Consider the following 20362-nt stretch of genomic DNA (forward strand, 5'->3'; position numbering starts at 1 on the left):
ATCCCCGCCTGCCCTCGCCGCTCTCCCGGCAGGCCGGGCCGGGCCGGGCCAGGCCGCGTCCCCTTGGCAACGCCCGGGGCCGGCGCTGGGCCGTGGCCGCTCCCGCCCGGCGCCGGCGGCCGGGACGTGCGGACAGCGGGGAGGTTTGGCTTCGGGAGGGGGTGCTCAGCAAGCGGCGGGGCTGGGCCGAGAGAGACCCTCGCTGAAGTGAACGTAAGCCGGTGAAGGCGTGTTTGGTCAGCATGTCCGGCGAGCTGACCCAAAGTGTCATCAAGAGAATAATTCGCCAAGTCGGCCTGGAGTGCGCTGCCCGGGGACAAAGCCTCTCGGAAACCTTGGTGGCCTTCATGGTAAGCGCGAAAGGAAGCGTTCAGGGGCTGGCGGCAGCTGAGGTTTTCAGGGGTGACCTGGGCTTGGAAATACCTTGGTTTCCAGTTGCCTGCAGGAAGAAATTTTAAAGAGGCGTTCACAGACATCAGGGTCCTAAAAACCGGGAAAAGTACTTTATTCCTCTGAAATGTTATGTGAATATAATGCTCCAAGAAGACTGCAGGTCCCGAGTTCTGGAAGCTCTCTGAACTCAGAGCTCTTTCCCAGTTTTCTTTTGCAGGCAGATAAACCCCTGTTTTCTTTCAGAAGGGAAAAAGAGAAGTGTTACCAAGTTTTAATAACTTTTCTTCACACTCCCATAAATGAACGTGTGATGCATAGGTGAATGATTAATGCAGCAGCTATATTTGTTCTTCGATGTTTACCTCCTCCCTCTATTGTGATGGAAAATTTTGTTTGTTTCTCTGCTGAGACAGGGCCAGGTAGTATAAATGGGCAGAATATTTGAAGAAGTGGGCTCTGATCCCACTTAAAGTGAAAATTTAATGGAATCAGTCTCAGTATTGTCCTTGGCAGAGAACTGTAAGAATCCTAAAAACATTTTACATTTTGGCATCTCTTAGGAGACACAGATCTCCTGCAGAATCTAGTCTGAATGTGCCTGCAAAGCTGTGTCTAAAGAAAGATGGGCTAAGTTCCTTTTTTATTGATGATCAGCTCTTGATAAACTTGTATATAAATGTAAATGGTTCACAGCAGTACTGTTAATGTGCTATTTTTCCCCTAAAGGTGACACTGCAGCTTTAGAAAATAGATTGGGCTCAAAAGCAGATTAAGCAGGAAAATTTTAACGAGTAAAAAATTTGTACAAGTGGCTGGCAAGACACCCAGCATGAACATCAATTACAAACATGCACATATTTTCCTGCATTCAGAACACTATGGATTTTTTATTCAAATGGTAGATGCTTGTACTGATGCATATAACACCAACTTAGAAGGTTATAAACAACCATGATTGGTTTTCAGAAAGTGTTGCTTAGGAAAATATTTTTCCTAGTAATTTTTAAAGGAGCTATATTTAAATATTTGTATCACAAAAAGATCTTTTTCTTCATTCGTGCCTGAGAACGGAGATTGAAACTGGCGAGATGTGAAATGAAGTAATTTTCTTTCATTATCAAAGACTGAAATGGATAAAAAAAGAATAGGAAAGAAATATTGAATGCATCTGAGATTTTTCAGAAAATAAAAGGTGAGTTGCAAAGATGATATTTTGAGATGTAAATTAGTATCTTTCTTTTGGCAATCTCTAGGTGAAAGCTGTTGTTTTAGATCCAAGAAATGACTTTAATATGGATCGAATCCTTACAGAAAATGATACGCAGGATCTTATCCAGGTAATTCTGACATGATGTTGTGAGTCAGTACTTACCTAAGACTATAGCATTATTTGCTACCTGTTCCTGTAACTAAAATGACATGAATACTTTCAAAGTTTTAGTGCTACTTTAGTCTCATGGTTCTGTAGCTAAAGACTGGACTATGTTTCCATAAATAAGTGCCTTTAAAAAGCTTTACATGGAGAGAATGGTAGTGAGAGGGCTCTACAGCTGTTGTGAAACCTGTAGTAGATCACTATCAGTTCAGATGTTTCCCCAGAGATGAGAAAGAACTCACGTCTCTGACTCTCTTTTTAGCTCTGTGTTACCAGACTGCTTGACACAACAAACCCATCCCTAAGCACAATTAAGATGCAAGTTTACTTTGATATGAACTATGCAAACCGAGGTAATTTCGAATATGTTTTCATAGAAGTTGATGCTGAGTTTATAATTTAATAATAGTAATTACTGTTAAATGAATCCTGGCAGTAAAGCAAAATAAAAATCCCAGGAAAAATTTACTGTACTGGAGTCTGATGTTTCAGTATAGATATAGTAGGGAAAAGTGTACATTAGGTTTGAGAGTACAGTTTTCTCATGCTGTCTGAGAGTTTTACTGAATATAATGTATTAGGTTGCTTGAAGAGAATTACACTTTCATGTTCAGTGGTTAGCTGCCTTCAGCAAGAAAAGCTTGCACATGCACCTGTGTGTCTGAAGGTACTTAGAACTCAGTCTTTTATCACTATCCCTAACTGGGAAATTTGAGTAATCTTGAACAATTAGTTACAGTTTTAACTGAGTATGTTTTTGTCTCATCAGTAGTAATTTCATATGGTCTGAGAATGAGAATGTGAAAATAAAATGAGATGGGGAAAATGCCTCTGCTGTAACTGTAATTTCAGATCTCAAAGGGACAGTGGAGGCTGGCTTGGAAATAGAAGACACAGAACAAGAATAGACACAAAAAAACCATTTCTCTGAAAGGAGATAATGAAAATGTTTTCCTCTTAGCGTGGATTAAACCCAAAAACTAACAACACTGGAAGCTGATCCTAAATCCTCTGAACTCTATAAGCTCAGTGACTGCAGCAAGTTTTTGAGATCATGAGTAGTATTCCGACTTGAGCATGTAACTTCAGGTGTGTTTGAAATACGTGGGTGTGTCAGAGGAGTCCAGAGTGCCAGAGACTTGCTCTTTAATTTGGCCTGAACAGTTCTCAGGACTACAATTTGACCGTAATCATGCTAATGATATTAATGTTTATCTATGCTGGTTTTAATTCTAATGGTGTGCTACTATGAACATCTCTTCCACATACCTGTGCTTCAGAAACCTTAAGTTGGTGCTCTGACTGTGGAAATGAATTGCACCCTCTGTATAAGCCAAATTTCAAAGAATTTAGATAGCACTTTCTAAGTGTCCTTCCTTCCTAGATGAATTACTGAGTGAGCAGGAGCGTGTTCTGGAAGGAAAACTGGCTCCTGTGGTTAGAGCTATCACAGAGAGTGGTCCACGTACGCAAGAAGAAATGGAGAATGTGTATCAAAAGATTGTTACCTATGCGCTGCTGAGATCTGGCCTGGGATCCCCAACAGATATTGAGAATGTCAGGGAGGTAACAGGTCAGTAAACTCCCAGCTGTGAAATTGGGCTTTTCTTCTTGAAAAATAAAATTTCACTTTTCTCTTTCACATTTTTTCTTTGCTGATCTATAGATACAAATGTGGTAAACTGTGATGATGCTTACTATCCAAACTGTCCCTGCTCAGTCTTGAAGTGTAAATTTCCCATAGATTTCCTATTTTTTACATTTGTTCAGGAGAGGTTATTTTTGCTTATTTAATGATTTTCTTTTCTGTTCCCTCATATTGAGGATTTTCTTCCACTTTGTAATGCTTATAGCTGCCTTGCAGAGTGTATTCCCCCAGACAGAGATGATTCCTTTCATCTCACTCAGTAAGAAGGACAAAGAAGAACAACTGAAAGATCTTGCCATGCTAGTCAAAGGAATTCGTTTGTACAACAAGCAGTGCCAGAAAGGAGGAAGCGGCATTGATGACTGTAAGTAAACAAATGCATTTGAGCTGAGTATTCCCAACTCATTCTTCCTGGCCTTCTTCACTGGAGCTGCTCCAGTAATTTCCCATCTCAGGGAGACATGTTACTGTTATAGGTATTCTACAGATTAGGGAACTGAGAATTGAAAATTGTGTGGATTCTCTCAGGAAACCATGTGACTTGTAGCAACAGAGTTACATCTACTATAAAGCAAGCTTTCTCACATTCCTTGACTTGACTGTGGTGTTTCCACACCTGTAATTCTAAATATTTGAAACAACCTGACTAGTGAGATTGGGTGGTTGAACCTGGCTCGCAAGTATTTGGAAATGCATGAATATGAAAACAAAATGTAGAAATCCAAAATCCATTGGAAGACCATTATGTTGCACTTTAGCCATTTGATAATGATTTCATTAATTCCTTTTATATGTATTTCACATTTATTCTATGTGAATAGTGCCAGACATCCTGAACGAAGCCATTCCGTCAGCTACACGGACTCTCGATGAACGTCTGAATTCCTGCCAGCTGCTAGCCCACCGCTACACAGCCCTGTTGGAATCCATGCAGGAGGACCCCCACAGAGTCTCCCATCTTAGGACTTTTAAATTAAAAGAAGCACTATTTAATGTGAGACAGTATGAAGCCTTCCTTTGCATCCTTCAGGTGAGATATCATTGTGTTATATCCTGTGGACTTTCATTGCAGATGGAATGTCTTCAAGTTACCCACTTGCACAGGACAGAAATATAAGACAAATTATTTGGAAATGAGTGAAATAAAAGAAAATATATCTCTAAATAAAGAACCATAGATTGTTTGGTTTTGAAAATGTCTTTAAAATCATCAAGTCCAATTGCTAATGTATTAGCCTGGCACTGCCAAGTCCACCATTAAACAGTTTGCATACTGATTCTTTGCCCCATAAGGCATGAGAGAAAATATCTCCTTGATCAATCCATAAGTCATCTCAGTTTTAGTCAGCAGACAGCCACAGATTATATGGAGTCATCAAAAGTCTTTGAAGAATACAATTTAAATTCTTGCTTTTTTTTAATGAAGCATTTTTTATTTATCTTTTGAGAAACTGCAGGTTTTTATTAGTCTTTCCTGTATAAGGCATTGAAAAAGAGTTGCTTTTTTTTGTTCTTTTCATTGGAAAATGTAGAGGATTTTCTATAAAAATTGGTAGTTTATGTGTGAGTGAAGTGCCTGAACACCTGAACATTTAAGGGAAAATGTATTTTGTGGAAAGCTAGAGTACATTTTATTCCATAAAACAATTGTTCTGAAAATAGTTGAATGAAGAGGCCCAGGTAAATACTTATTACTAAATACTTGATTTTTGGAGTATGATATGTCTTACCTGGAGTTTTCTTTCCAGTCTAATGTAATTACAAGTGCTCGAGAAGTTGAGTCGTTGGATGTTCAGTTTGAAGCAGCAATGATGGTATTGAAAAACACAGTGCAGGATAAAACTTCCATAGAGTTCAAAGAAGTTTTTGTAAGTATTAGAAATGGAAAACCCATTACTTCTTCAGTAGAAAAGTTATTAAAGTAAGATACTTTACTGGTGCATTTTTGAATAGTTTATGTTCAGAAAGAGGATACATATTTTCTCTCTATGACAATATCATCTGTTATTTTTGAAGGGACAGCTAAAAGACTTGCTCTTCAGGTAAGAAAAAGACAAGGTTCAAAAGGGAGCAAAGGAATTAAATGGTATTTTACTGCAAGTGTCTTGAGTTGTCATTATTTGTAGATTTACAGTGATATCTTCCTTTTTTGTGTGTGTCTATATTCTTTCCTGTTCCTTGCAGAAACTGTAAGAACATAATGATTGCAGAAAACAGCACATCAGGGTGTGATTCTTTTAAAGTTCCCTCAGATAGCAATCCCTGTAATTACAATATGAGTCATTGATAAAATTTTTCTGAAAAAACTGTGTTTCTGTGATGGGGGTGTCAGCCTCTTTTCCCCTCCCAATAGCTTCTGAACCTGTTGGCAAATTTTAGTCACATTTGTCAGAGTCCAAAGATCTCTAACTATGTCATTTTCTGCGAGTTTTGTGGAAAAAAAAATAGCAACTATAGACACACAGTTAGAGCCTTACTAAGATCAGGTCTGAAATGGTTTGTGTGCTCTCTGGCCAGTGAGCAGCCACTGAAGGATTGATATTCTGTAATATTGCACCCTTGTTTGGGAGCTACAGGACATGGGAAGGAGGTATTAGGGGGAAAGGCAATGAGTGCTCTGAACTGCAGCTATTATGAAGGAGGCTGCTTGATGAGCCTGTGAAAGCCTGGGATTATTATGCTGGCATGTTATAAAAGAAACGGGAGAGAAATATGCTAGAAACCATTCTCTTAATTTAATTTGCTTTTCATGTAAGAGCTCATTATTTTGTGTGATTTGATTATCATTCAGATTCCATGTGGTTAGTTGATGCACCAGCATGCAGTTTCATACATATTTTAGGTTATTTTTCAACATTCTAAGCTAATTATTAGAAAGCAAAATAAAGCCTACTGGAGAAAGAGTAAGATCATGATCTCCACCTACTCACCTACTATTTTTTACCCTTCCCATAAGAACATCCAAGCTGGAAACTCATGGGAACAGCATTTTAACTGAGTGATCCAAGCTTCAATTTATGTTTGCTCTTGATTCAATAAACCAGATGTTCTCATTTGGAGAATATTTTCCCCTCTTGACTAGCTACTCAAAGCAATTTTTGCTCTTCTGTGTCTTTGTGGGACTTAAGTGACTGATGTACCTTACCCTTTTCCCTAAAAGCTGACTTTCTCTTTTTTTTGCTGCCTTTCTAAATTTTTTTTTCTCTTCTAGTTGGTTAATTGTTTTGTCTTCTCTGCTGAAGACAGAATATATAATGCCTTTTGATTTCAGATCCTTTTCTGGTAGAGATTTTTCTATTAACACACCTTTTAAATAACTTTTCTTGTCTTTAGCTTGTTGCTGACAAGCTAGATGCTCTACAAAGTTAGAGAAGCAGGACATTCTGTCTTTCAAAAAGCATAGGATAGGGCCTATATTGGTAGTAAACATTTATTTTAGGAAAAATAGTACGTTTCACTAATACTCTTTTTTTAACTCTATTAAGTATGTTTTTGATCTTCCTTTAGTTTCTTCCATTTTTGTAACCATAACATTTCTACAGCATTAGCAATGCTGATGAATTTCAGAGCTGGCTCTGTTGGCTGCTCTAATGATAGTGTTGTTAACATGCTTAAAATGTGTGGTTAAGTGTACATTTCAGACGGTTGAATCTCTTCCTGTAAAAGCTCTCTGTGTGTTTAGATGTAATAGGGCACATTTTATGTCATGTCATTGAAAACAGCATTTAAACATAAAGCTTATAGGCTGCTTCTTTATGTGCCTACACCTGTATGCCAACATCCTATCAGTGTTGGGAAGGGCAGCCTCCAGTTTTGCCCTGAACCTTGGACCACTCTGAAGAGGCCTGCACTCTGGGGGCTGTGGTACCAACTCACTCTGGAAGCAGGACAGACAAAATAACAAAACCTGATAGTTTGTATATAGATGTAATTTTACTTACTTTGGTAATTAATCAAGTGTGTTCCTTCTGGTCCTTACTCCTTTACACCATATTTTCAGTTATAAAACTATTGTCAGTGACGTGCTTAATTCAAAGCATGGTCACAGAGTACATGTATTTGAGAAAGGCTCTGGAGTAAAATACAGAAAAGTACTACCCTTGCCTGTGGGTTGACATGTTGGATTTACTTGCTTTAGGCATATGTGGTGGAAGCTCCTTTTACAGTGTCCCTGAATTCCCCTGGAATTTCTGGTTGCTAAAGGCCTTGGAGATCAGCCCTACTTAGTTCATGGCTGAGATTGTTGTGCACAGTGCTTGGGTTACACTGGAGACATAAAACAAATCTGCATTTCAGATAATTTTCTTTATGTTCTAGCCTTTGTTTATGGAACTTTCTAAGCTTTGGACCAGCTTTCAGGATGAAATGCTACTGCTAAGCTTCTTCACAAATATGGCTAACAATCTGCAACAATTCTTGGAAATCCAATCGCAGCTTTTTCCAGAGGAAATGCTAGCATCTCTTCTGGAAGGAGTGACTGTGAAAAGTGATGAGGAAAGGATAAAAGAAACCATGGGTATGGAATGTTGAAACTTTTGGGTTTTCCTTAATTATCCAAGATTTTGTAGTTTGAATTTTCTCTGCAATAGGTGCTTTACAGAGGTTGCTACATATTGATTCTTTAATGCTCAGAATTTGCACAGTAAATTAAAATAAGCCTTGTAGGGTGTAGATTTACATTTTTATGTAATGTAGCTTGGGATTTTATTTTTACATGTAAAATTAAAACAGCTTCTAGATACAAGTATACCTTACAAAAACGGCATAATGATCAGAGAATATGAATAAATTTTGTAAAAAATTTTGAAGTGTATTTATGTCTTTTTATACCATTCAGAACTTTGGAAATTGAGGGGATAGGGTATAAACAAAATAATTTAACAGGACTTCAGTTACCAGAAGAGTTTGTAAGATGGTATCCCTAGGAACCGAGTTTTAGGCCAGGGAGTTTGTAATGCATGGGTGGGTGAAAATCAAAGAATAAAATACTCTCTTCCTGTTGTTGTCCAATGTTTTCAAAGAAAACTAATGCTACTAAAGAAGGTTCTCTCAGGACTGATTTTCAGTAGGTTCTCTTTTAAGGCAGGACTAAAGTTTGACTTTTGGAATCTGGGCACTTCAGGTCATCCTGTGAAAACCAAAATAATCTAGTCATCCTCTAATATTACTAGCTTTTAGACATCAGGTATTTTAATATTGAAATCCTTCCTTTGTTTTATCTTTTCTCAGAAACCAGAGTCAATGTTTCTGATTTCAAGAACCAAGAATGGCTTTTTCCAGAGACTACTGATAATTTTGATCAGTTACTAATCCAGTACCATGGTTTCTGTGCACATTCAATTGGTGTGAAAGGTATCACCCTACCAGGTATGCTTTGTAGTTAGGCATTTTCCATACTATATATTTACACAAGGATTAGAAACAATGTAAAGGTGTTCTGAATTCATCCTATTATGTCAAAGCTGGAATACTGTTTTTCCACATTTGTAATTTTCACCCCAGATAACTTACTTCCCTTGTTAAAGTATCTTTTTTAAAATACACAAATAAGCTCCCCTTAGTAGAAGGGCAGCTTAGGAGGGCTTGAAGAGCAAGCAGGGGCAGAAACAAGATGGGATAGATAAATGTTTCTTCCTTCTGTATGTGTGTGTGTATAACCCCCACTGCAGATGACTCAGGTTTGGTTACTGTTGTTAATGTGCTATAATGCAGGCATAGGGAAATGGCCATTCCTTCTATTTTGTGTATCCATATAGTGCAAACATGGCCATTCATGCCTACCTCGTATGTACTTTTAAACAGTCATGACAAAGAACTAAAATCTTTCCTGAAAAGAATGCAAAAGTGCACTTGATTAAGTCAACTAATCATAGGAATATTTTGTTTCTCAAGGCTCATTTGTCTTGAAAGTTAGCCTTATTTCAAGTATCCTAGTTTGTGTTTTCTGTCTCCCAATCCTGTCTAGAACCTGTCCATATAGAATTTTTTTAAATCTATGGGAGTTTGGGAGGAAAATATGGCCATTTACTTGCCAGTATTAAAGAATAGATATTTTACTGGCCATGTAATTTACTTACTTAGTATTGCACATGAGAACAGCTGTCATGAATTGAACTGAAGATGTCTCTAGCCCTGTATCTGATTACTGCACATGGACAATCATGAACACTTTAAAATTATGAGAATTCAAGTCAGAGTGATCCTTCCTTAATTATATCCTTCCTTGTTCTAGCAGTTAGTGGTTATGGGATTTCATCTGATTAATGTTGAGTCTGTAACCTTCTGTTGAATAATGCTTCAAAGAGGTTTTTCATTTATCTAATTGATTTTGGAATCCATCTAGAGTTTGTCACGGGATATTCTTATTCTCAAGAGCCCCACAATTATATGTGCTATGAAAAGGTACCTCTTTTCGAGATGGTTTTAAGCTCTGGCTTGATAATTTTAACAAAGACTTGATAGTCCTTCTGTTAGGAAAATTACTAAGTAGTAATATTATATTGCACACAATTAATGGTTTTATAACCTCCTATCATATTATCTATTTTTTCTTTTTAATTCTGAGGAGGCTTCTTTCTTTAGCCTGTCCTTCTATGAAAGGCATCACAGGCCTTTGATCACTCCTAGCTCCCTTTTACTTGTTCTGTTGTGTTGGAACAAAATATGTTGCTACAGATGTAGCCTACAGGTTGTTATAATGTTGGTTTTATTCTCTACTATGTTTGCATAGTAATAATTCCTTTTTTGACTAAGTAATTTCAAGGCACTGTCTATGATGATTCTGGTCTTTCCTGGGCAATAACATCTGAAGCACAACCTACCACTGTCCTTGAAATCAGTTTATGTTTTCCTATAGAAGTTATTTGGCCTTTATTGATACTTCATTTTCTCTGTTAATTTATTGTTCGGCTTCCCAGCTGCTTTATCTGTTTCTTCAGTTAATCTCAGTGTTATGCCCTTTGGTAAAAATGCACCACTGATCTGCAATCAGATATTTGGTGGAGATTTTAGGGGAAATATTTGAGGGTAGAGACTGGTTTCTTATGCCTTTGCTATATGTGTTTTATGTGTTCTTTTTCTGAGACCTGCATCTAAGGCATGCTGGATGTGAACTGATCAAAAGCAGTTTAACTGACCTAACAAAATGGACTTTACTATATTTAAAAAAAGGGGTTTTTTTAATGGGTTTATACTGAGTTCAGAAAAAGAAGGAAGTGAAACTAACTTGAGGGAAACACAGACTCCTGATTACAAATGTCTTTTGTTTTGGATATCATACTGCTCACAATTTTAATTTGTGGAGTTTATTTTGGGTTGCCGTTTCTTCTCATTTTTAGGAAATTTCTTCTCATTTTTAGGAAATCCTGCTATTGGAATTTTGAAGCACAAAGCGAAATATTATGTTTTCAGTTCAAAAGAAGCTGCATACATCTTTGCTCAAGATCCAGATAAGTTCATTCAATTGAATGTAGAAAAAGCAAAACAATATGCAGAGCTAATTCAACTGCTTGAGCTCCGTCATCAGTTTGAATACCTTGTTCCACACGCGCAGGTACACACTGCCCATGCCTCTTGCTGAACAGCTGCTGGGTCACTGGTTGGTCTGTCCTTTCTGAAAGAGAACAGATGATACCTGTCTTTAGAAAAGAAGTAAAATCCTCTGCCTGTCTGAAGGTCCATCTTTTCCAGGTCTTCACAGTGTTGAAGAATCATTTCTACTTAATGTCATTCTCACCTTATCTATTCATAGGAAAATATGTAGATCCAAAGCATTCTGGCAGTGATAAAAGCTGTTAGTCCACAGCCTAGGCAGGTCTTGTGTCTGATGTTTCTTTTCCTCATTTTTGCAAAAGTACCTTAAAGGACCAGTAAATAAATGCAACAGCGGATGTAACAGATATCATGTTAACTGGAGCTTTAGCTTAGCAGTCCATCCATGTGTGGTGGATGAAGGTGTAGTGGTATCTGGGGACAGGAGTTATGGAATGTATTACAAAATAAAAGGAGAGTCATCAATAATGAATGTGATGGTGTTACTATGTGAAATTCAAAGACTGGGTTTAGATTTATAGACAACATTCTCTGTGATCCACTTTTGAATTTTAGATCCCTAGCAGTGGAAAGAATGTAGTCTTGAACTGGCCCTTGGTTTGAAACAGAGTTTATATCTCAGTTGTAGCAGAGATGTGCACTACTCACAGTTATAATTTGTGATTCCATTCATGAAGACAAACTGAGCTGCCTGCATCATAAAATACTGGTGGTGGTGGGACCCTTTTTTTCCAAAATCTAGTGATTAAGCACTCACTAGGTAGGCAGGAGCCTGCAACTCACCTGTGGCCTCTGCCTCAAGGGTTTTCTGCCAGAAATTGAATCCATTAGATCCTTAATGTTTTCTTTTTTTGGTGAGGGCATGGGTAACAAAAATATTGTTGAATGTAAAAATCATTATCCAATTGTGGTTTACAGGTCTCTATTTGCTTTTTAAAAATAGCATACCCATATGCTATTTCTCTGTATTCTTTTCAATGCATTGCTTGGCTTTGGTTGTTTCTTTTCATCCAGACCAGAAAGGCAAGCAAAAGTTCAATGGAACCACTCCCAAAACGTGACAGTGGTACTCAAACTGATACTCATATCTTGCCTCCAACTATTGTGAGATCCTATGAATGGAATGAATGGGAACTGAGAAGAAAAGCTATAAAATTGGTTTGTACTGTTATTACCAGATTTTCATTGTTGGATAACAAATTTAAGAGTAAATTATTTTTAACTTTTGTTCCTTGAAACATAAATCTAACCTTTTATTCCAAGACATACACTTCATTAAAACTGGTTCAATTTTTTTTCTAGATATTTTCTTTCCTTATTTCTAGACTTCTTCTCTCACTTCTTCTGTATTTTTCCCCGTTTTTTAAGCAGTGCTTCCTCTGCTATATTTATTAATTATATTTATTATTTCAAATTTATTTATATATAATTTATTTATATTTGAATAATATTCATTATCTAGAATTATAATTTATTAATATAATCTATTAAATATTTATTAACTTTAATTTTATTATATTTATTTTTATAAAATATATTTATAATTTATTTTATTTTTATATTTTATATTTAATATGTATTTATTATATTTATATTTATTAATTTCAAATTTTTCATTTGCCTTCTTTATGTAATAAGAGTTTTTTGTTTTGAATTGAATTGCTTTGAATATTAGGTCTGTTCTACATTCAAATCAATTTAATGAGTTGAAGATACTTCTATATAATTTCTTTGTGTAAAAAAGCCAGAGCAAATGTTTGTCATACTATCAGGATTTTCTGATGGATTGGGAATCACAGTCTGTCTGTAGAAGGATGACCACATATGTACATAAAAACTTTTAAATTAACAATAAATATTTCAGAAGCTTCTTTCTAGGGTTTGCCAGCACATATAGTTGTCAAGGTATAGCACCTGATTTTCACAATTCAGTCAAAATTAACAACTTGTTAGTACAGGGAATATCACAGTTAACAATATCAACTGAACATGTAATACTAAAGGGGTTTTTTTTCCTTCTGTGAGCAGATGCACTGTGGGGGCCTATGGTCTGCTGGACACAGAAATTCTTTCTGAATTTCTTTTTGCCATGAAATCTCTAAAATTATAAAAGGAAACCAAAATTTTGGACTGAGTAGTCTTGCCAGTGTTGATAGCTCATGAAGAATTCTAAGAAATAGTTGTAACTGAGGTATATAAAGGAGCCAATCAGGTTTACAAGAAGCCTAGCTAAAAGCCTCTTTTACTTTTATAAAGCACAAAAGTACATAAATAAACATAAGATTTGGTTAGTGGCTCTTCAGCATAAGCAAAAGTGGGTATTTTCCAATATCTGGTCATGAAGACCGTTCACAAACAAATTTGTAGCTCATTTTTTTGAAATATTTAGAGAAAGTACTTTAAAGTACTAATGGTGTTTTAGCCTCAGCTGTCCAAATGTGAGATTAGTGATGCGGAGCTGAAAGAAAAAATCCCAAATGCATGCAAAAGTGCTTTGACAATGCTAATTTATAATGTGGAGGTGATAAAATATTTAATATCGAAGTGATAAAACAACAGAAATAGTTTACCAGTGCATCAATGAATTTGATACTTCAAGGAAGTATCAGACATATTTGTGAGTTTTGTTAAAGGATGAGCTCACATGCCTTTGGGGTTTTTTGTGTTGTTCATACGTAGCCAAAAAACTTGTAGTGGTATGAAATATTAAGCTATTACTTTGTTAGAAAACCTATATGCTGTTAGAAGTAAAATTTTTAGCTCACATTTGTTTCTCTGTTCAAGCACAGTTCCTTGTAATAGCATACATTCAGTCATTAAAACTCTCAGAAAAAAAAGGACTTAATACATTGTCTTTCTTCCCATACCATCTTACAGCTCTGTAAGTTCCTTATTGCTCCTTTCTGGATTCTGCTTGATGAATCCGCATATAAGATTCAGTTGTAGATTAAGGTACCAAAATGTGCCTACATTTGGGTGTGTCACCTTCCATTCCAGCAGAGGGACACCTCAGTGGTGGAGTCTGGAGAATATTTTAACTTGCCCTGATACAACATTTAGGACATTTGGCCAGCTGTATCACTCTTCAGCTTCCTACTGACTCCAGTCTTCACTGACTGGACTGGACTCCAGGGACTTTCTCACTTACATGGGGAAGTCTGAATTCCAGCACCTGAGACTGTATTTTGTGTATTTTGAGGAGAACATTATATCATAATTTACAGTGTTTTACATTGTTGCTAACATAGAAGGCCCAGTGGAATAAGGAACTTTTTTTTTGTTTCAAGTGCTGGTTTTGGAATACTAACATTTTGTGAAAAGTGGTGTTGCTGTTGTTGTATTTACAGCAATTTCTGTGAATAACTAGCTTTAATCATAACTTTTACCCTTTGTCAAGGGGTTACTGAGCAAGATAGTGTAAGAAGGTGTTTTTTCACTTTTATCTGATACTTTGTGACACCAACCCCTAAACCTCATCACATTTGGCAGAAACCAAAGACTGGAAGAACTTGCCATGAAAACATTTTATTCTAACAAAACAAAGGTGAAACTTTTAACAAAATAGGAAGGACAATGACCAATGGTATGAAATTAATAAGACTCATTTAAAATTGTGTGGGCTACCTAAAGTGCTGTTCACACATCCTGTTAGTTCAGGATTTCCCAAATCACAGTCACAACTATGTATTGGCAGGAGAGGTAAGGTGGGCTATGTTCCAGGTTTATGAAGCCCACAGATGTAAAACAGAAAAACACTCCTGAGTATATACTGGTGCAAAGTTTTGCTTAATCTGATTCTTTTTGTGTCTTTAGGCCAACTTGCGCCGCAAGTTAACTCATGCCATGCAGACTGATCTCAGCCACATGAGAAGAGAGAACTTCACCCAAGTGTACTTGCCAAAAGATGTTGGCACCCAGACAAAGCGTGACAACTCAACCAATGTACCCAAACCCCAGATTTTCTTGAAAGGTCTCCGAGGAGGATCATCTCCCACTACTCATATGGTCACAGTAGACTTAACAAGACCACTGGATGAAACCTAAGTGAAAATGAGAAACCTGAAGACACATCTTGAATGTGTATATAAAAATCCCTGAATATATCTGAATTTAGACACTAAAGATTTTGCTGTGTCTGTTGATTCCAGGAACAGTTGGTCTGTTTCATTTATCTTATCTGTTGAGGCTGCTGACTGGCATTAAGTGACAGAAATGATAAGCCTGAAGCACAGATTTTAAATAGCAGTTTAGAAACAAGATGTTCCCAAGGACTTTCACTTCTAACATTTAAATGCGTAGCATTCTGGGATTTTACTGAAGTTTTAATGCAACAATTGCTTGTTAAAATACTGTCTTTAAGTGAAAAACTTACCCCAGGAGTCACTCAAATGTCACAACTCTAGCCTTAGAGCAGAATTGTCAAAAAGGCAAAACCAACTTGGCCCTGTTTGTTTGTGCTGGTGTTAACCCAACCCAATGAGTGTAGATCAAGGCTGGGAGGTTGAGAAGAGGGCATCAATCTTGGGTGGTTCTGGCACCTTTTTATGTCTCTAGCAATTTCTTGTCTAAACAGTGTACCTGGGTGACCACACTGCAAACCATAGGAACTTGACTTCAGGGGATATTTTTGAAAGCTCTGTTTTGCTTATGTTTGAAACACCGAAGTATAACAGAGAAAAAGTTTTTAGCTTTATATCATTGTGGCAAAGAAATAAGTGCTAGGTCTGATCAGTGTAACTGCAGACAGTATTTCTGTTTGTGAAAACCCGAATTATTTGAACTTCAGGATAAAACATCTCAAATGGAAACAGGGAGTACTTTAAAATAGAGATCCTTTTCATGACAATAGACTTCCTCGAGCTGCATGTTCACAGTGTCCAGGTGATCGCATAGGGCATGCTAAGGTTTCTAAATCTCTTTTGTGTGTGTGCATTGTGATGCTGTGTGGTTTCCTGGCTTGTAGCAAGACAAGCTTGTGACAATGAAGCACTTTTTCTGTGGCATTGTGCAGGATAGCATTCTCTTTTTGTTTTCCAAGATATTTGGGTTAATTTTTAGAAGTTACACAACATTGACAAATGCCCAGAGCATTATTTAAAAAAACAAAGTGTGAGGGGAGCACTAAGAAAGAACTTTGCTAAATGTTTTTTGATTAAATGATTTTCTCTGTTGGGATAATAAACTAATTATTTAGTAGCAGCTATATGTGCTGCTCCTCCATGCTTTTAAATTATGAGCAGGCACCAATGATTAGACTTATTAATTAAAATATCAATGCAATCATTAGCTGCAGCTTTTTTTTTTTTCCAGAGAAAAATACCCTGTCACTTCTTTATGAAACACTTTCTCTTGCTGTGATCTCTCTATATTATCATTTGCTTTGAGGCTCTTATGTTACAGTTCTTACCAACAAACTGGTATTTCAAGAATCCAGAAATACATTTTATTTAAAAGCAAACCGATGACTGAAGTTTCATTTTATCCCACTTCATTCTTTTCCACTGGAGAAGGTACTGCAGTGCTGTAAAATACTGGGAAACGCAATTGTAATTTCCATCTCGGTTTTGTCGCGGCAGAAACGTGTCGGTGGCTACGAGCCTGGCAATCAGAAATACGTGTGTGAGATTCCTGGATGCTCGCTGCCAATGAAACAGCTCCGAGAAGCGGCCGGGTGGAGCAGGATGTTCTCCAGGATATCCAGGCGGGACGGAGCTCAACTCGATGGTTCGGCGCGGGCGGCGGGGCGCTCTGGGCGGCCGCGCCGCACTCTATGGTGCGATGGGAGGAGCGGCGGGGCACGGCGGGCGGCTCCGGCCCGGCGGTCCTGGAGCCTTCGGCGAGCACCATGTCGCCTCCGAAAGGTGAGGGCGTCGGCGCGGGGCTCCCGGCGGGTCCCGCGGCTCCCGGTGGGCGGCACGGCCGGAGAACGGGGACAATTCCCACCCGCTTCCCCAAGAGGAAACGCGACCCGCGCGCAGGCTCCCCCTGCCTCCCCCCTGCCAGAGGCAGTGGAACTGTCCTCCCCGCTGGGGGCTGTTGCACCGGGCGCCACCACTGCGGGAGCCAAGGGGGGGAAGGGGCTGCGCGGAGCCGCGGGGTCGCGCTGGGGAGGGGCTCTCCCCGCCTGCTTTCCCACCCTCCCGCTCTCCTCCTGCCTCCCGGGAGCTTCTCCCCGCGGTGTGGCACCGCTGCATCCCCGGCTTGTGGGCGGCGGGTGCTCCCGGTGCGGCGCTTGCCGGGTCCCCGGGACGCCTCCGCCTTTAGGATCAGCCACAGTCGCGTCTCCCCCGCCGCCGGCTCCCCTCTGGGAGCCTCTGACCGTGGCGCAGCATCTTTGGGGCTTATCCCGGGGGCAGGCGGTCAGTGCACAGGGACATCCCCTGCACCCATCCCGTGGGCTCCGCAGGCGTCCCTGGAAACGCCTCCGAACCCAGGTGCCCTTTGGAGTGTGTTTAGGTTGGACATTAGGAGGAATTTCTTCACCGATGGGATGATTAGTTGCTGGCATGGGCTGCCCAGGAAGGTGGTGGAGTCACTATCTCTGGAGGTGTTTAAGAAAAGACTGGATGTGGCACACAGTGAGTGGCATGGTCGAGTTGACTTGGTGGTGTTCGGTCATAGGTCGGACTCGATGTCAACAGAGATCTTGTCCAACCTAATTGATTCCCTGATTCTCAGTAATTCTCTGTACAACGAGGCCAGAACCTCGGGCAAGCCAGGAGGGCTTAAATCTGCCAGGAAGGCGCTGCCTGCCCTGCTTCCAGCTCCCCCATGGATGGAGGGCCTTGCCCAGGGCTCCCCAGCTCCTGGCAGTGGGGCCTGGAAGGGTGAGGGGCAAGAGGCTCCCAGCAGCGTGTGCCAAGTGCCTGCCATCCCAGATAACGGGGCAGGCCGCGGGCTGTGCTCCCATGCCGGGCTTGGCCCAGGGCTGCCTTCCAGGAGCCCTGGCAGAGCCATTAGATGAGCCGTGGAGATGTGTGGGAGGCCTGCATTTGTATCCTAAGGCTTTTGGCCTATCTGGTCCCTTTTTTCCAGAAATCATTTCATCCAGGTGGGATTTACTGGGGAAAAACCAAAAGCATCTTCCAGCTCTTCTTTTCTTTAGGCAGGCGTAAGTTCAGATTAATCAGTGGAAGTTACAGGTGCCCCAACTATGGTTTCTTCTGCTCTCCTTGCTGCCCTGGTACGGATGCAGACATGTGAGCCAGGCTGAAGAAATGTCCAGGCTGAAAAGAATTACAAATACCTTTTTACATAATGCTGGAACTATCTATTCTGGATAGTCGATTCATTGTATCATGCTGCATTTGGTTTACCCAAGTTTCCAAACCATTGCCAAATTGGAGCTTTTTTCTTTTTTTTTTTAAAGAGTAGTTAATAGCAGCAAGTATTAAGTTTAGCTTTAGTTTGGTGGAGCATAGACTTAAAATCTTCGTGTGTCAAATCACAGCATTAATATAATTTCTGTCAGCACTGAAGCATCATTAGAAGATACGTTTTTGTAAAACCAGATGGGGTTAATTATACTTCCTGGTTGTTATGCCCTTGGATTTCCTCCCCACAATCCAAATTTAATTTAAAAATGGATTACAGCTTGTAAGTCTCTTCTAAGCATTGTTAGTTTAAAAACTAATTGGCTCTACCTTTTAAAAGTGATTACTGACGTGGGTAAGATTTTTATCTATAAGGAAGTAGCTAATTTAAATGATTGCAGTGGCAGGAGGTATTAACTGTACCTTGAAGAAATGTTATGCAATTGAAGACATCTCTGGCTTGAAAAAAAATATGAACCAAAGCATTGGTGGCAGTGGATTCAGCAACTCATTCCTTTATTAAATGAGCAAAGTTATTACAAAAGTACTTATCCTGTATCTCATTCCCTAATCAGCAGAAGAACACAAACTTTCACCAATTAAAACACGTTTCTTTAGGGTATTTAGATCACTGCAGTGGCCTCAAAGGTGCTGCTGAATGACCAATACCCACCAGAGAGATGCCAGCCATAACAATCTACCAATTTGAAAAAGGATTTTGTAGAAGCTACACATTTGCTGGTGTCTCATGTTGTGTCATGCCTTTGTGCAGAGAAATCCCATTTGTAGTTGTGTGCTGTTCTCTTTGCTGGCTCAGATGCAGGCTTAGTCATTCCCTGACCTGGGAATGCAATGGAGTGGCCTGAAGGAATTCTCAGGCCTCAGAGGAGTGTGGATGGATGAAAAACTGCCTGTGCCAGGAGACCTTGGACAGGCTAACTCCTAAATTTTGCAGGATAGTCCTTGGTCCAGGTCAAAACTGTTACAAATATTGCTACTGTTGTAGGAGTATAGCAGTGGGGAAGACAGAGGGGCTAACACAAATTTTACGCAGTCTATTCTGGTCCAGTTTAATTTACTGGAAGAGCCTTAATCTTAGACCTTTCTATAGGGTATTTTTCAAGAAAGTCCTTTGTGTGAAGTTCCATCACTATTCAGAGCAAAATCTTCTTTTACCAGCTTCAGTGGAAAATAGGGCTGATGGAAATGCTGCCTTATTTATTAAGATTTGCTAGATTTCTTTGCTGATACTGAACTTTTCCTCCATTTTTGCTTTTGCTAGTCTGCCAATGCTCTTTGTGTCAGAGTTCAGTATATTACATGAAGAGGATCAGCTGCCATTTCAGACTGAGTGCCTACCTGTCAGCTAAAGCACAGAAAGACTTTTTGATTGTGATTAGATAAGCATTAACGTATGATTAGTTTTTTCTAGAATGAAGGATGATTATGAGGGCAAGAGAGCATCTTATTTTCAAACACTTGGAGCTCCTTTACAGCCTTCTTTGAGAAGGCTGTAAAATTTAACTGAAACTTTTGTATGTGTAGTGTTTCCTAACATTGTAATTATTGTCTTCTGACACAGTGCTGTTTGATACATCCCTCCAGCTGGAGAACACACTGTTTCAGTTCTTAAATTAGAATGAGGGTCACACTGAATCATCTCCTCTGTTTTGTTTCAGAAAATGTCAGCTTACTGTTCAAGCTGTACTGCCTCATGGTGATGACCCTGGTTGCTGCCACGTACACGGTGGCACTGCGGTACACCAGGACAGTGGAGACAGAACTCTACTTTTCAACGACGGCTGTGTGTGTCACTGAAGTTATCAAGTTGTTCCTGAGCGTGGGCATCCTGGCTAAGTAAGTGTGGGAGTGCTGATCAGTGTTTTGAAAACCAGTCCTTGCTTCTAACCTCAGATTCTCGGGTACTGACGTGCAGGTATGTTTGAGAATGTGGCTGGATAATCATGCTGTGGAAGGGTAATTTTAGAGCGGGTTAGAGCTTGTGAGTCCTCATCAACTGAAACTGCTTTGTATACAGCACAATATTCAGGTGTGTCCTTTCTACATATTTTCTATTGTATG

General features: G+C 39.2%; 2 protein-coding genes across 2 annotated transcripts in view; both read left to right on the forward strand.

Annotated features, from left to right (window-relative positions):
• CFAP206 (cilia and flagella associated protein 206) lies at positions 1-15089 on the forward strand. Its single transcript, XM_023922280.2, has 12 exons — positions 1-350; positions 1647-1730; positions 2031-2121; positions 3153-3341; positions 3622-3780; positions 4238-4446; positions 5165-5284; positions 7734-7932; positions 8646-8783; positions 10775-10968; positions 11982-12125; positions 14781-15089. Exons 1-12 carry the CDS (start codon positions 243-245, stop codon positions 15009-15011), a joined length of 1866 nt encoding a protein of 621 aa, XP_023778048.2. The 5' UTR covers positions 1-242; the 3' UTR covers positions 15012-15089.
• The window catches only part of SLC35A1 (solute carrier family 35 member A1), an 18341-nt gene continuing 12759 nt past the window's right edge, over positions 14781-20362 (forward strand). Inside the window, exons 1-2 of the mRNA XM_023922281.2 lie at positions 14781-16828; positions 19960-20137. Of these exons, the coding sequence (XP_023778049.1) occupies positions 16600-16828; positions 19960-20137 (407 nt within the window). The 5' untranslated portion in view covers positions 14781-16599. The remainder of the gene's footprint in view (positions 16829-19959; positions 20138-20362) is intronic.

Source organism: Cyanistes caeruleus, chromosome 2 (assembly GCF_971803275.1).
Source record: "Cyanistes caeruleus chromosome 2, bCyaCae1.hap1.1, whole genome shotgun sequence".
Classification (NCBI taxonomy): domain Eukaryota; kingdom Metazoa; phylum Chordata; class Aves; order Passeriformes; family Paridae; genus Cyanistes; species Cyanistes caeruleus.

Excerpts from the sequence above, each read along its gene's own strand:
- CFAP206 (XM_023922280.2), top strand. The coding sequence starts at position 243 with ATGTCCGGCGAGCTGACCCAAAGTGTCATCAAGAGAATAATTCGCCAA. Across the intron at positions 3,342-3,621 it reads GAATGTCAGGGAGGTAACAG|CTGCCTTGCAGAGTGTATTC; the intron begins GTCAGTAAACTC and ends TAATGCTTATAG. Across the intron at positions 3,781-4,237 it reads AGGAAGCGGCATTGATGACT|TGCCAGACATCCTGAACGAA; the intron begins GTAAGTAAACAA and ends CTATGTGAATAG.